Below are 14,908 nucleotides of genomic sequence, written 5' to 3' on the forward strand. Positions count from 1 at the left end.
AATAAATATACTCAGGGAAGAAGTAAGCATTCTTCACTTACTGGAAGTTCAAACAGCTCCTAAAAACAAGATGAAAAGAATAAAGATAGTACAGATTAAGTTCATTACATATAAACACTCAAGTTAAAAGCAAAACTATTAAGTTTCACAAAAAGTTATTTGGAGAACAGCAAGGAACTTTGATTATTTCAAAGATAAGGCTGAAGTTTCCCACTCTATTATTCAAGTCAGACCCGACTCATAGCGACTCCTCCTTGGGTTTCTGAGGCAGTATCACTACGGAAGTAGATTGCCCAACCTTCCTTCCGAGGAGTGGCTGGTGGGTTTGAACCGCCAGCCTTCTGGTTAGCAGTCAAGTGCCTTAGCCACTATGCTACCAGAGCTCCCTAATTATAGGTATACAGGTGCAATTTAAAACAATTAACCATGTATATAAATCACAAGGCACTAAGTTGCTCAGTAAATAGAACAAGTAACAGGAATGAGAATAAAATCTCAGTATTTTACAAAGAATGCCTGCAACACACTAGGTGTGTAGTTTCTAGTAAGTGCAGTTAAAATTACTCGTATCTGCATAAAATTTAAATAAAGGACACGTGATTTCCTGTTCTAGCAACATGACTAAACAAAACTTAAATGTGAGTATCAACAGAATTTTCCAGCTTAAACTGTATATCCATACCATTTCTTGGTCTGCTGCAGGTGTAGATTCAGGAAGCAGTTGCTTTGGCGGGCGAACTACAGTGGGCATAATTCGATTATGAAGTGCTGTTTCCTCTTCAGTGGCTTCTTCCAGAATCTGGGGGAGGGGGAAAATGCAACACATTGCTTCATAAAATTTAATTCATTGGTCCCATTTTCAAATGAAATATTATGGCTATTTTCAGTGTATTAAAAAAAATAGCAGTGTCCTTGGGGGGGGAAAGGGGAAGATCAGTGTCCAAGGAACAAATGTGCACTACTAGATTACTAATACAAGTAAAACAAAATATAAACAAAGCAAGTTAGTTACCTAGTAACCCATAAGGGAAAGAGGTAGAGTTAAGGAATAAACAAATAGAGAAAAACTTCTCTATCTTCACTCCTATAACCTGTTGGGTTTAGAAACTACTTCTGCAAAGAAGAGGTGGTAATTACAGTTCCAAAAGTTTTCTGTCTGTCATCCAGGGATTCTTTTCTGCCAACGGAAAGGATTCAAAAGTATATGGAGCTCAGATATGGTCAGCAGAACCACTTGGGTCAAGAACAGACTAAAGTACAGAGATGTGAATTTAGTGATTCAGCTTGAACACTTCTCCTATTAAGGTACTACTACCCAACCCTTTGAAATATATTTAAAACACTTTATTGATGAAATTAATTCAAATAAAAACCTATAAAAAATATGCACACAAAATAATTATATTTAAACTTATAGTTTCACTATAAATGAAGGAATTAATTGATCAATAGGAAAAAGATAGGGAGAGCAACCAAATAACCAATCTTATATAATTTTAAGGCATATTTTTTCCCCCCATTTTAACATCTCTGAAATTGGGATTCACCTTGTATGTATTATATGGCATCTTAGCATCATAGCAAATAGCAGTTGTGTATGATTATGTGGTAACATTCCACTGATAATGTCTGATAAAATCAAGCATCAAAACATCTTAAGAGTCAATACAATACACTATTATACAAACTAAATGATAATTCACTAAAAAATGGGTCCACAAATATAGAGCACTAAATCTATTCAGATAGAGGGAAGCTTCAGAGATCAAAGATCAATCAGTCCTATTTTCATTTTCTCTCTGTGATTGAACTGGGTCCACTTTTGGGGAATCAAATTTGACAAGTATTTATTAACGGCCTTTCAGAAGATGGCAGGATGAACACTTACCTATTTACCAATCTATCTCCCTTTAAAAACATTAACAAAAGACAAAAAAAGAAACAACTCTGTAAAAGCAAACAAAAAGCAAGGGGAGGGTGATTTCAAATATGGAGACAAAAATGCACACAGAAACATAGTGAAGAATATAACAATGAATCAACCAGTAGCCCAGAATAAAGAGGATGTATACAGGAGGAGTAGAAACAGTTAACAGCCAGAATAGCTGAGCAAAGTGAAAAAAAGAAAGAGAAAAGCTTCTGTCTAGAGACAGAAGCTGCCTATTTGAGAGCAGTAAGGGCAGCTAACGTAAGCATTAGCAATCCAGAGTAAAGCCCAGCTTGGGTAGGTACAGTGGGAGTGGCAGTGGGAGAGGAAAGCAACCTAAAGGTTAATTCCATACCTTCTCATCTGAAACAAGAAAGAATGCCTACTCATGAGACCCCAACCCCAACACACATTACACTCCACCAGTCAGCCTTCCTATTCAGGGGAAGCACTTCTCAGAAAAACAGACAACATACATATGGGTGAGAAACCTCACTGCAGCCACCTTGAATAATCAAATATGACCCTTGTTCTTAAATATGAACATACCATCGAGATGTATAAGGAAAACAAGAAGCATAAAGGAGAAAACCAAGTACAAAAAAATTACACAAAACTGACCTCAGAGAAACAATTCAAAAAAGAGAAGGGAACTTTAAAACAAGCAAATAAAATACTATGTGTGTGTGTACACACCCAGGAAAAAGATGGGGACAAAAGAAACTTTATTCTTTTTTGCAAATTATCAACAAATTGTGCCACTGAAGATCATCTTATTTATATCTAGTTTATCTTATAAAATTAAAGCAGGGGCCTCAGTAGGTTATGCTCTATTAAAGGTGTTTAAGTGAATGAATTTAAGTTTTTTTAAAAAAGACCCTTTTTACACAACTACAAATATTTCTCTAGTGATGTGACATTCTTGTTGTTATGCTCCATGGAGTTGGACCCGACTCATAGCGACCCCTCCTTTGGTTTCCACTACGGAAGTAGATTGCTCAACCTTCCTTCCGAGGAGTGACTATTAGGTTTGAACCGCCAGCCCTGGTTAGCAGTTAAGTGCCTTAGGCACTACACTACCAGAGCTCCTGTGATATTCTTAGAGATTCTATAATGAATTTCTCTCATGGTGTAAGACTGATCATGAGGAGCTTGAGGTCCTGGAGCAGGACCATTCTGTTATTCATAAGGTCACCGTGAGTCAGCACTGACTTCACAGCCACTAACATCACCAGAAACATGGTACAAGACAGACTCCTGGCAGAACAACAAGCAGAAACAATCCTTTCACAAGCTAAATTATTGAATTTTTACTTTATTTTCCCAAAGGCTATGAGACTCAAGGAACATAAGTATATGAGTGTTTATATATATCCTACTTGTTTCAGTGAAGTCAGAAAATATTTTACTTGTATTTTAAAATATTGAACTTACCCATCCAATGGCTTCAAACATTTTCAAATCAAGTGGATCACCAGAAAGCACTCCTTCAATTTTTGTAAGTGAATGACAAGTAGCCATACAAGCAACAAACTGGGATTTTACCAACATCTCATTGCAAACGTTTTCTTCTGGCGAAAGAAAACTAAATAGAAAATGCACTGAATTAGATTCATAGTATGACACAAATCCCAAGGGTGAAGACAGTATTTTAACAGGCCTTTTCTGGCTCTGTAATTTTAAAAATGGAAATAAAGTATTTGTATTTCTGCACATATTTATTTTCATTATAGTTTTTAGCATCCAAAAACATTTTCTTCCAAAAAAGTTACATATGCCTAACATATATTACCTTAGATTCTCAAAAACTAGGCCAAATATAATGTATAGAAAATATTAGATACTAAATAATAATAGACTCCTACTTCTTGCCATATGATGGATTAGAATACCTTAAAACTCTTGAAAACACAAAACTGACGCATAACAATCTTTTAAATGCAAAATTCAATTTGTAAGAAAGGGAAACTTTCAAGTATAGGAAACACTGAGAAATGAAACCAGCAGGGTATAGACTTGAAGTAATGCTGTGACTCCCTGGGGGAGAAGGACGAGGGAGAGGACCATTTTAGTAACCTAAAGACTTGAGTTTTACTATCCACACAGGTAAAGAAGACAAAGTCCTGGTCCCATATAAAGTGGCGAGTTGGAACTGGGATACAGAGTCCCTCTTAGTAAGGCCAGTATTCCTGAAGAGCTCCATCCTTGGAAAAACTGTCAACTAGAAAAAAATTAGGTATACATCCAAGGGCACAACTAAGAATGAACTTACTTACTTCTTTCCTTCCATGGCCTCATGAAATTAGCTAATACCAACATAATATTTACCAAGCATTAGACATTGTTCTAAGAGTTTTACTTACACTAACTCATTTCAACCTCCCACCATAGGAAGATATTTTATTATCTCTATCTTATATATTGGGAGCTCTGGTGGCATAGTGCCTGAGGCATCTGACTGCTAACTAGAAGGCTGGTGGTTCAAACCCACCAGCCACTCCTCAGAAGGAAGATTGGGCAATCTACTTCCATAGAGATACTGCCTCGGAAATTCAAGGAGGGGTCGCTATGAATTGAATCAACTCGATGGCAGTGAGTTTGGTTTTTTAGTTTTTATCTTATATAGAAAAGGAGCTCTGGTGGTGTAGTGCCTAAGGCATTTGACTGCTAACCAGAAGGCGGGCAGTTCAAACCCCTCAGCTACTCTGTGGAAGAAGATGGGGCAAGATTTACTGCCTCGGAAACCCAATGGAGGTTGCTATGAGTCAGAATTGACTCGATGGCAGTGGGTTTGGGTTTGGTTTTGGATCTTATATAGAAAAAACTGAAAAAGAGTGGATAATTAGCTTGCCAAAGGTTGCACTGCCCATAAGTAGCAGTACAAGGAAGGATTCAAACATGGTCTGGTTTTAAGGCCTAACCCCTAAAAAAGAAGATTTTAAGGCCCTAAGCCCTAATAAAGAATGAGTTTGGGCTTGAATATATGCCACAACCTGGTTGAGAAACCCCCTAAGTTATAAAAGTTACATTAAAGTTTGTGTTATGACCAGAATTTCTACTCGTAGGGAACTATCTTACTGAAACACAATCACATGTTCCTAAGGATTTTAACTGTAGAACTCTTTGTGTAAGTGGAAGGAAAAAAGAGAAAAAACTAAACTCTCAGTAGAGAAATAGATATCATGGTTTAATCAGGTAATAGAATGCTACACAGCGATTAAAATTTAAAATATGATTGATACATATCAACATAGATAAATCTTGAAACAATGTTTAGAGGAAAAAAACCAGCAAAGACATATATACATTATATCACTCATGTAATTTTGTAAAACACACAAAACTATCTTGTTTATAGCTAGATATATATGTAGTGAAAATGTAAATGCATGTGAAAATAATAGTAAAACACCTCCACAATAGTGGTTGGCATGGGGAAAGGGAGAGGTTAGACTTTAGTAATACGTGTATCATTTTAAATATTTTAAAAGAAGAGATCTGAAGCAAATATGGCAAAATGATGTCTGTTAAATCTTTGTGATGGGTATACATCTATTACATTACTTTCCGTATGTCTGAATGCTTCCTACGTTAAAATATTTACTAAAAACTACATAATAAGGTATGAAGTCTAGCTAAACTTTACCGTGTATTTTCCACTCGTTGAATCCCCCAAAGATCTAAACCATCTTCCGTAAGAGTTCCAGTCTAAAAAATAAAACATACAAAGTACATGTAATACCTCAAAGACACATCTTTATATATGCAGGTAGGGAAAGGGATATAAGGAAAGGATCTGTGATCACCATGATGATATTGGGAAATGGGAGGACACCGAACTGTGCACATAAGAGATAGAAGACAGATACTAATACCATCCAGTGTGTCCACAATACTGCACTGCCATTAATACCAGGCTACACATAAACACTTGAGATGATCAGACGGGGGTCAGTGAACAGAAGTATACTCTAGACCAAGGATAGATTCAGCAGAGGCTAATCTTGTACAGATACCAGTGATACAAAATACCTGCAATCCTTACAGAAATGATAGAAGACAGATATAGAGTAATCCCTCACAGACAACCAGACACTATGGGAGAGAGATCCAATAGATCTAACATCTCAGGGCCATAGTACTGGGGGACACTAGACTCAATTGGCACAACAAAATACAAAAAAGCCTTGTACCGCATCCTACATTATTGAGTAGTGACTGGGGTCTTAAAAGCTTTCAAGCAGCCATCTAAGATGCAGCTAATGGTCTCCTAGCGTCGGAAGCGAAGAAGAGTGTAAAAAAACAAGGGCATTTGGAAGCAATCAGCCCTAGGACACGATGGCCCGCGAGACCAGAAGAACCAGATGGTGCCCGGCTACCAATGCCAACCACTCAGGAAAGGATCAAATCTGGAGATAGTGGATAGAGTGGCAGGAAAAACGTGGAACAAAATCCAAAAACTCAATAATGACCAGAATTACTGGTCAGATGAAATCTGATGAGACACTCAATACTATGGCACTGGAATACATTCTGCGCCTGGAATAAAATGCACCACCAAGGGGTGGCTCTCAGCCCAACAGTTAACAACATGTACACGCAGACCACTCAACCCAAGATGAGGCACCCACATACTCTATGGTGATACATCCCTTAGAGCAGCAGACCACGGGCACCAAGGGACCAACATTCAGTTTGAGGAAATGCAGGACAAACTGGAGTGCATAACTATGAGGGACACAGGGGGAGGGTTACAGGGTAGGGAGGGAAGGAGACTGGATTAGGGTTGGACATGGTAAACAGGAAGTGAAACTAAATGTACATGTAATGTTGAATGTAAAACAAACTCTTTAAAAAAAAAAAAAAACTATGCTGCATATACCCAAGAGTACTATACATCTGTTTTAAAAAAAAAAAAAAAACAAGATTTCTGTACACTGGTAGAGAATGTTCTGTATACTGGTAGAGAATGATGTCCAGGATATACTGTTAAAAGTGAAATAGAGGTGCAAAACAGTACTTACAATATGTTATCTTATATGTAAAAAGAAGGGGGGTGGAGGGATGACAGGTATATAGCTGTATATGCATGTGTATATATTATCCAAAGAAACAAAAGACAATAGAAGAATCCACCACTCAACCTATCACTCAGTAAAGGATGCCTATAAAGAAGGAAAGGAGTTCTGGTTAAAACATTCAGCTGCCAACCAAAAGGTTGGTGGTTCGAACCTACCAGCTGCTGTGCAGGAGAAAGAGGAAGCAGTTTGCTTCCATAAATACTTGCAGCTTTGACTACCCTGTAGAACAGTTCTACTTAGTCCTATAGGGTCACTATGAGTTGGAATCAACTTGATGGTAATTGTTTTGGTTTTATTGGATAAAGGAGGAATTGGGAATTATGAGGATTAAGAGGTAGCAATCAGTCAAATACAGGATATATAGCACCTGGCTTCTTCAACAAAGCAGTTGGGGGTGAGGGGTGTGCTTGAACAATTTCTCTTAGAAAAATCAGCACAGGGCTGGTCCTCATGAGGTGGAGGTTAAAGATGTCCCAAATGTCCAAACTACCATGCCACTCCATCATTTCAGATATTAACTCCTACTCCTCCTCTCAGTAGGAGCTCTGGTAGCACAGTGCCTAAGGCACTTGACTGCTAACCAGAAGGCTGGCGGTTCAAACCCACCAGCCACTCCTCGGAAGGAAGGTTGGGCAATCTACTTCCATAGTGATACCGCCTCAGAAACCTCAGAAAGGAGGGGTCGCTATGAGTTGGGTCCAACTCGACGGCACATAACAACAACCTCCTCTCAGTAATCTCCCCCATCTTAGGGTTCTGTATTTCACTGTAACACCTCACAGAACTCACAGACACCCAAGGGATCATCTCACATAGTGGTGGTAGAGACTGGTAGGCTGGCAAGTCCCAGGTCCGTGAGTGGGTCTGGAGGATCCTCCCAAATCTCTGGGTTTGATGAACCTTGATCAGCAGATCAGATGACAGCTGCTGTCCCAAATCCAGGGGTGAGATGAGGATGAGCCAAAACACAGAATTGCAACAAGAGGAGGGCAAACCTTCCCAGGAGATTCATAGGTATACCCTCAAGGAAGCTAAGGGTGGTGATTTGAGTTATACCCTCTAGCAAGGCAGGACTCAAGATACATCCCACCTGTGTTGCACCAACAGAAATAACCCAAGTGGATGGCTTTAACAATCAGCAGCTACTCAGCTGCTCAAGGCAAATCCCACAACAGGGCCGATTGCCAGTCATTATAGCGAACAACTACTACCAGCTGCCCAGGCAAGCGAACACCCAACCTTAACTACCATGCCACCCCAAACAGGCATGGATAACAGGATTTAAAATACATCACAAAATGGAGGACAATAGCTAAAAGGGTCACATCAAGGAATTCACCACAGGGTGATAAAAGGCAAATGTTACAAATTAATTGTAAATAATGCAATCCTTATTTTGATTCTGACTGAATGAACAAACAAGAAATTTGAGAGAATTTGGGGACGGGCATAGAAATCAGAATACAAACTGGATATCAGATGTTAATTTTTTTTAATGTGATAATAATATTGTGGTTATGTTTTTTTAAAGTATCTCCTAGAGATACCTAGTGAGGTATTTATGCATGAAATAATGTCTGCTGCTGTCCTCTTCAAGTGAAGGGTAGGTGAAACAAGATCAACAAATATTAGTAACTGTTAAAGCTGGGTAGTGAGTAAATTTTTTTTTAAAAAGTTGCCGCCAAGTTGACTCTGACTCTTGGTGACCCCATGTGTGTCAGAGTATGTCAGAACTATGGTCCACAGATTTTTCAAGAGCTGATTTTTATCAACGCAGATCACTGGGCTTTCTTTTGAGACCCCTCTGGGCGGACTTGAACATCCCACCTTCCTGGTTAGCAGCAGAGCACACGAACCATATTCTGTACACAAGGTTCCACAGGATGACTACCCAGGCTGTATTATACTTGTATCTTTTCTCTATTTTGAGTCTGCTTTCTTCTCAATAACTTTCCCTGAACAGTAAAATTTCTGAATAAATAAGAAATATATAAATATATTCAAGTGAGGATATGATTTTTTTCTTAACAAAATGTTTTTGCATTTTTTTTCTTTAGTGTTAAAGTTACACAAGAATCAAGTTTTCATCACATTAGTGACCTACAGTTTGACAGAATAATTTTTTTTTTGGTCAATGTTTAATTCGCACATTGCCCAGAGTCTTCCTTCCAAGGAGTGGCTGGTCGGTTTGAACCTCTAGCCTTCTGGTTAACAGTCAAATGCCTTAGGCACTATGCCACAAGAGCTTCTATAAGTCTTTTAGGAAAACTAATTTCAGCTGAAGAAAGGCAAAACCTTTCTAAGAGATAAGATGTATTTCTCATAGATAAAAATCTGTCCATTTTTACATAAAATTCAGCGGCCATCATATAATTTAAAACATACCCAATAAAATCATAGTGCAAACACTAAACATATATATTGAAAAGCAGTAAACCAGTAAATACTTATGTATAGAGCCTGTTCTGTTGTATAAGAATTATATTAAAAACATGAAAGATCATGTGAGCTTTACTAATACCACTAACAAGGTTTAATTCTGGATAAGAATTGATCAGTCAGTTGCAGATTTAAGCAAATGAGCAATATGCAAACTATTCAAAATGAAAACATATAAAAATGATGCATGTCAAATAAGTTGAGAAAGAAGAAAATGGGGGAACATTAAACAATGTGTGCCAGTTAGTAAAGAGTAGGAAAAACAGTAAATATTTAAAAGCTACGAAGTAACCTTTGAGAATTGTATGAAACTGAACCAACCTTGTCAAAACAAATAAGATTCAGCTGTCCACAGATATTTATCCTTTGGGGACTGATACAAAAAATACCAATTTTTTTCAATCTTCTTTGTGCGTACACAATACCAGCAGTCATTGCAGCAGGGAGTGCAGGTGGCACAGTAATTGTAATGATATCAAGAGACTCAATAATTATTACCCCAACTTCTACCTGCAATTAACACAAAAATAAATGTCAAACCCCCAACATTAAATATTTACTCATGTGGGTATTTCTTTAGTAAAAATCTACAATCGATTTCTCATATAATGTGTACATATACACATAAGTATGTATGTATGTGTATATATGTTGTTGTTGTTGTTATGTGCCATTGAGTCAGACCCGACTCACAGCAACCTCTCCTTGGGTTTCTGAAGTGGTATCACTACAGAAGTAGATTGCCCAGCCTTCCTTCTGAATGTGTGTGTATGTATGTATGTATGTGTGTGTGCGTGTGTGTGCACGCAGGCGTGTGTGTATTCCACTTAAAATTTTTTCCCTTCAGAGATTAGGCAAAATAGAAAGCTCAATGAATTATTAATAGATTGTAAAATGACAGCTATTTTTAAAAGAAACTTCTTATTTAGTAATGCTCATACTTCAAAGTAAGTTCAGTATTTCTAAGACAGAAGTCTCTATAAAGTCTCAGTCTCTACAGAAGATAGAAGGAACTTTGATGAGCCCCCTTTCAAGTGTCTTCAGTTAAGGGATCACAAATCATTTTAATACTGTATACGCTATCCCAGAGGTAAAAGAGAAACTACGACTTTTAGCAGGTATGCAGTTTTTTCTTGCTCCTTTTTAAAATGATAAGAAAGCTTTTGACCATCTAAATCAGAACTATCCAAAAGAATTTTCTGTAACTAAAATGTTACAGAAAGAACTAAAAATGTTCTATATCTTCACTGTCTAGCCTGACAACTACCAGCCACATGTGACTTTTTATAGCTAACTACTATCAAATTTAAAATATAGTTCCCTCAGGCTCACCAGCCACATTTCAAATCCTCAATATCCACATGTGCTCCCAATGAAGGATCAAATCCTACTGAAAAGACCATGTACATACCTTATTTAAAATGCTGTTGATAATGGTGTAGATAAACCCAATGCCAGCCACTGCCACCAGACATAGTAGAAACAAATAGGCATCTCTGTAGAGTTTAAAATCAGATGGCTTGGGATACAATATGGAACGAACAAGTTGTCCTTTCGAAGTACTAAATCCTTCAAAAAAAATTAGAGGAAAATGACTATATTTTCATAAAGAAATGAGAACTATCTTCCAAAAGAGAATCCGTTTTTAAACATTCAACATGCATCAAATGTGGAAACATGCAAGAAGAGATTAAATAAGTTTTCTACCTGTTCTAACCACTATGGCTTTGACAAGTTCTCCAGTGTAGAAACGAGTTTGAATAACAGCAGTCCCACAGAACAAAGTGTGTCGTTTATGTATTTCTGGACTATATAACTCATTTCCCATTCCTTTTATGTCCATTGAAGGGTTTGGCAAATTGGTCTTTGTCACTGGAACACTTTCTCCTGGGAAAAAAAAAAACTTTTAATTCACAAATTTAAAAAGTAAATAACTACACTATCTGTGGGCAAAGAAAGAATGGTCAGAAGCAGAGATGTAGCCAACAGCAACTAGTGAGATTCAGTATCAGAACTGAGCACAATGCAGAATTTAGTCTCCTCAGAATAATAAAAAAAAAACTTCAATATCAATGGCATTCATGAGTTAAAAGTATCAAACACATACACAAAAATCTTTTAAATATCTTAAACATTACCTTAAATAAACTTCCATTTTTAAACTAGTTTTATTTTAATTCAAATACACCAAATTGTTTACAATAGTTATTAAAAGTTCTCATATGTGGGTAATATAGCTTAATCAATTAGCTTTTTGTCTACCAATTTCTTCAACCAGAAATACCAAATCTAGTCTCTCACAATAATTTCACAAAGTGATCTGGGACTCAAAGGTAATACTTGTTTACATCTGACTTTGTTTTAGATAATATTAAATGATTAAGACCAGATGGTTGCCAAAGGCCCACCCCAGTACCTGTTCCATTATCCTTAAGAGCTGAATCAGAAAGCACTGTGCAACATAAAGAGGACAAGAGATATGAGAAGGTCTACCCCTAATCCTCACTAAACACACACACACATATATAGACACACACATCCATACTTGAGTAAGGAAGAGGAGAGAAGAATTAGTGTGGGGGCTTTCTTAAACACTAAGAAAGAACCAAATTCTTTTTCAAATTTAAATCTCAATCTTTGTGTATTCACAGTTCTTGCTTCAAAGAAGGTAAGTGTGTAGGGGTTGTGTGCATGTGTTTTGAGATAAGACTAAAATGTATTCATGTCTTATGAACTGCTGTCAAGTTGGATCCGATTCATAGTGACCCCTCCTTGGCTTTCCGAGGCAGTATCACTACGGAAGTAGATTGCCCAACTTCTGAGGAGTGGTTGGTGGGTTTCAACCACCAGCCTTCTGGTTAGCAGTCAAATGCCTTAGGCACTACACCACCAGAGCTCCCTGTATTCTATGTAGAAATTTTAAATGTATATATTATGTAGAAATCACTTTCTTGCCAGACAGACAACCAGAATAAAAATATATTCATGTAATAAAATAAGATATAAAGCTCTAGCTCTAGATTCTGAATTTCCATAGAGAAGTCATTTTAAAGTCTACTTCTTCTCATTCAAGAAAAAGATAAAATCTTTCTTCCCACTTTTTACACATCAAAAGTAAATATGCCACATTATTTGTGGGCAAAGCACTTCTTTCTCCTCCCTTACTATAAAGCGTTTCTTCTTATCAAAAGAATGGCCAGAAGAAGTGATGTAGCCAACATGAGCCTAGAAATTTAGTAACACAGATGAGTATAAATGCAGAATTTAGTGTGCTCAGAAGAAAAAACAAATCTTAAAAATCAATGGCATTCATGAATTAAATGCTATTAAAGTGCATAGCTAATTTTAAAATAGCTTAATCAGTAACTACTTAATGCTGTTATCATTACAAACAACTCGTGATATTTTCTCAGTTTAGTTTACCTGTTAACATGCTTTCATTTACAATGCAAGTACCATTAATAAGTACTGCATCACAAGGCATGACTGTCCCATTTAGTGGAATCACCATGACATCTCCCGGCACAAGGTCTGTAGAAAAGATCTCTTCTATTTCTGAATTTAAAGAAAAATATGAAAAGAATGTTCTTTAATGATAAAACACAGAAAACAAAAGAGTTATCTAAAGGACACCTGTCTCAACAATGAATAATAATAAATTGGAGTTATAAATACAAATATTCCAAAAATCATACATTTCCACAAATAACATTATCATTCCTTAGGCTGACAAGGCATGGTGCTTAAGCATTATCAGCTATTTGTCTAAAGGTACTTATTACCTAGTAGGTATAATCTTCATTTCTTATTAAATCTCTTATTTTAAATCTTAACTCTTCTTAAGGCTTCAATATCACTTGAAATTCTGTTGCCTTCAGATATGCCACCTAAAATTATCTATGTGAAACTATACAAAGGAGGGAAGGAAGATGCATGGTGAAAAGTATGTCTGTCCTAGCACCCCCAATATCTTCAGCAGCAGCAGAATGGAAAAGAAAGGGAGTACCAATAAGCTACACATCTAAGACTGGGTGCAGGGAAGGCAGATATAGCTACCATGCAAAGTGATAAGGAAGCAACATGCTAGGTCAAACTGGGTTGACACTTGAATGAATGCAATATTAAGGCAAGGAAATGGAGATTGATTTGCTATTCTGATCAATTTTATTAAGTCAGAGTGGCTATTGTGGCCAAGGCCCATAAGGCTATGCTGTCTCTCATTTAACTCTTTTCCCATTATTTTTCCTCTTCAACATCTCATCACAAAAACTAGCATATTACCTTCCCTACAATCTTTCTTCTCCTCTGATATTTCTTACTGAATTAAATGGCACCAACATCCACTCACTATGTCACTCTAGCCCTACACCTCACCTCTTCATCACCTCAAATCTTCTCAATACCCACATTTAAGTATCTTCCAAATTCATCTCATTTCTCTCCATCTCCGTAACTTCCCCCTCAATCCAGGCTATGTCTGTAGTATTACCCTTCTCTAAACCAGTCTGAACATGGCAGCCAGAATGATCATTTCAAAAAGGGCAAATAGAGTATCATTCCCTGCTTAAAATCTTTCAATGGCTTCTCATTGCCTTTTGAATTGAGTCCAAACTCCTTACCATGCCTCAGAAGGCATTCCATCATATAGATTCTGTTATCTGCCTCACTGAAATTCATTCAGTTATCCAATGACTACACTCTAATCTCCAGGTCTTTGGGCACTTAAACCAAACCAAACCAAATTCACTGCCATCCCACTGGGTTTCCAAGGCAGTAAATCTTTACAGAAGTAGACTGCCCCAATCTTCCTTCAGTGGAGCGACTGGTGAGTTTGAACCGCCAACCTTCTCATTAACAGTCAAATCCCTTAAGCACTACACCACCAGAGCTCCTTAAAAACCAAAACCAAATCCACTGCCATTGAGACAATTCCAACTCACAGCAACCTCCCTTGGGTTTCTGAGGTGGTAAATCTTTATGGAAGTAGATTGCCCAGTCTTGCTTCTACAGAGTGGCTGGTGGGTTTGAACCACCAACTTTCTGGTTAGCAGTCAGATGCCTTAGGCACTGTGCTACCAGAGCTCCTTATAGCACTCTTTTTCTCCTCTCTCACATCCACCTTACTTACTATCTCTCACTTATCTCTTTAGCTGGCTAAATCAAACAGTCACTCCTTGAAAGTATTTTATAAAGAAGCTCCAGTAATGGGTTCTCGCTACCATATAAGTTCTTTGTTCTAAGTTCTCCCTATCATAGCATTTGCCACACTTATTAACAAAGTTATTTATTATCTGTCTTTCCAACATTATGAAGCTCAAATAAGGCAACGGTAAGTCTCTCTTGGTAACTGCTACATCCCCAGGGTCTACCATAATACCTGTCAGTGTAGAAAAAGAAGAAAATTACTATATAAATGAATGAATCTGGTACAAACTCAGAGATAAGTACACACCCATACATA

The 14,908-nt window shown here is 37.3% G+C and overlaps 1 protein-coding gene across 1 annotated transcript in view; it reads right to left on the minus strand.

Annotated features, from left to right (window-relative positions):
- The window catches only part of ATP13A3 (ATPase 13A3), an 82,836-nt gene that overhangs the window by 50,285 nt on the left and 17,643 nt on the right, over positions 1-14,908 (minus strand). Inside the window, exons 9-16 of the mRNA XM_042781944.1 lie at positions 12,871-13,002; positions 11,155-11,334; positions 10,859-11,016; positions 9,769-9,957; positions 5,574-5,635; positions 3,362-3,512; positions 683-799; positions 42-59 (exon numbers count right to left, since the gene is read on the minus strand). Coding sequence (XP_042637878.1) covers positions 42-59; positions 683-799; positions 3,362-3,512; positions 5,574-5,635; positions 9,769-9,957; positions 10,859-11,016; positions 11,155-11,334; positions 12,871-13,002 — 1,007 coding nt within the window. The remainder of the gene's footprint in view (positions 1-41; positions 60-682; positions 800-3,361; positions 3,513-5,573; positions 5,636-9,768; positions 9,958-10,858; positions 11,017-11,154; positions 11,335-12,870; positions 13,003-14,908) is intronic.

Source organism: Orycteropus afer, unplaced genomic scaffold (genome assembly GCF_000298275.1).
Source record: "Orycteropus afer afer isolate SDZICR_OR568_19922 unplaced genomic scaffold, OryAfe1.0 scaffold00198, whole genome shotgun sequence".
In the NCBI taxonomy this organism is placed as follows: domain Eukaryota; kingdom Metazoa; phylum Chordata; class Mammalia; order Tubulidentata; family Orycteropodidae; genus Orycteropus; species Orycteropus afer.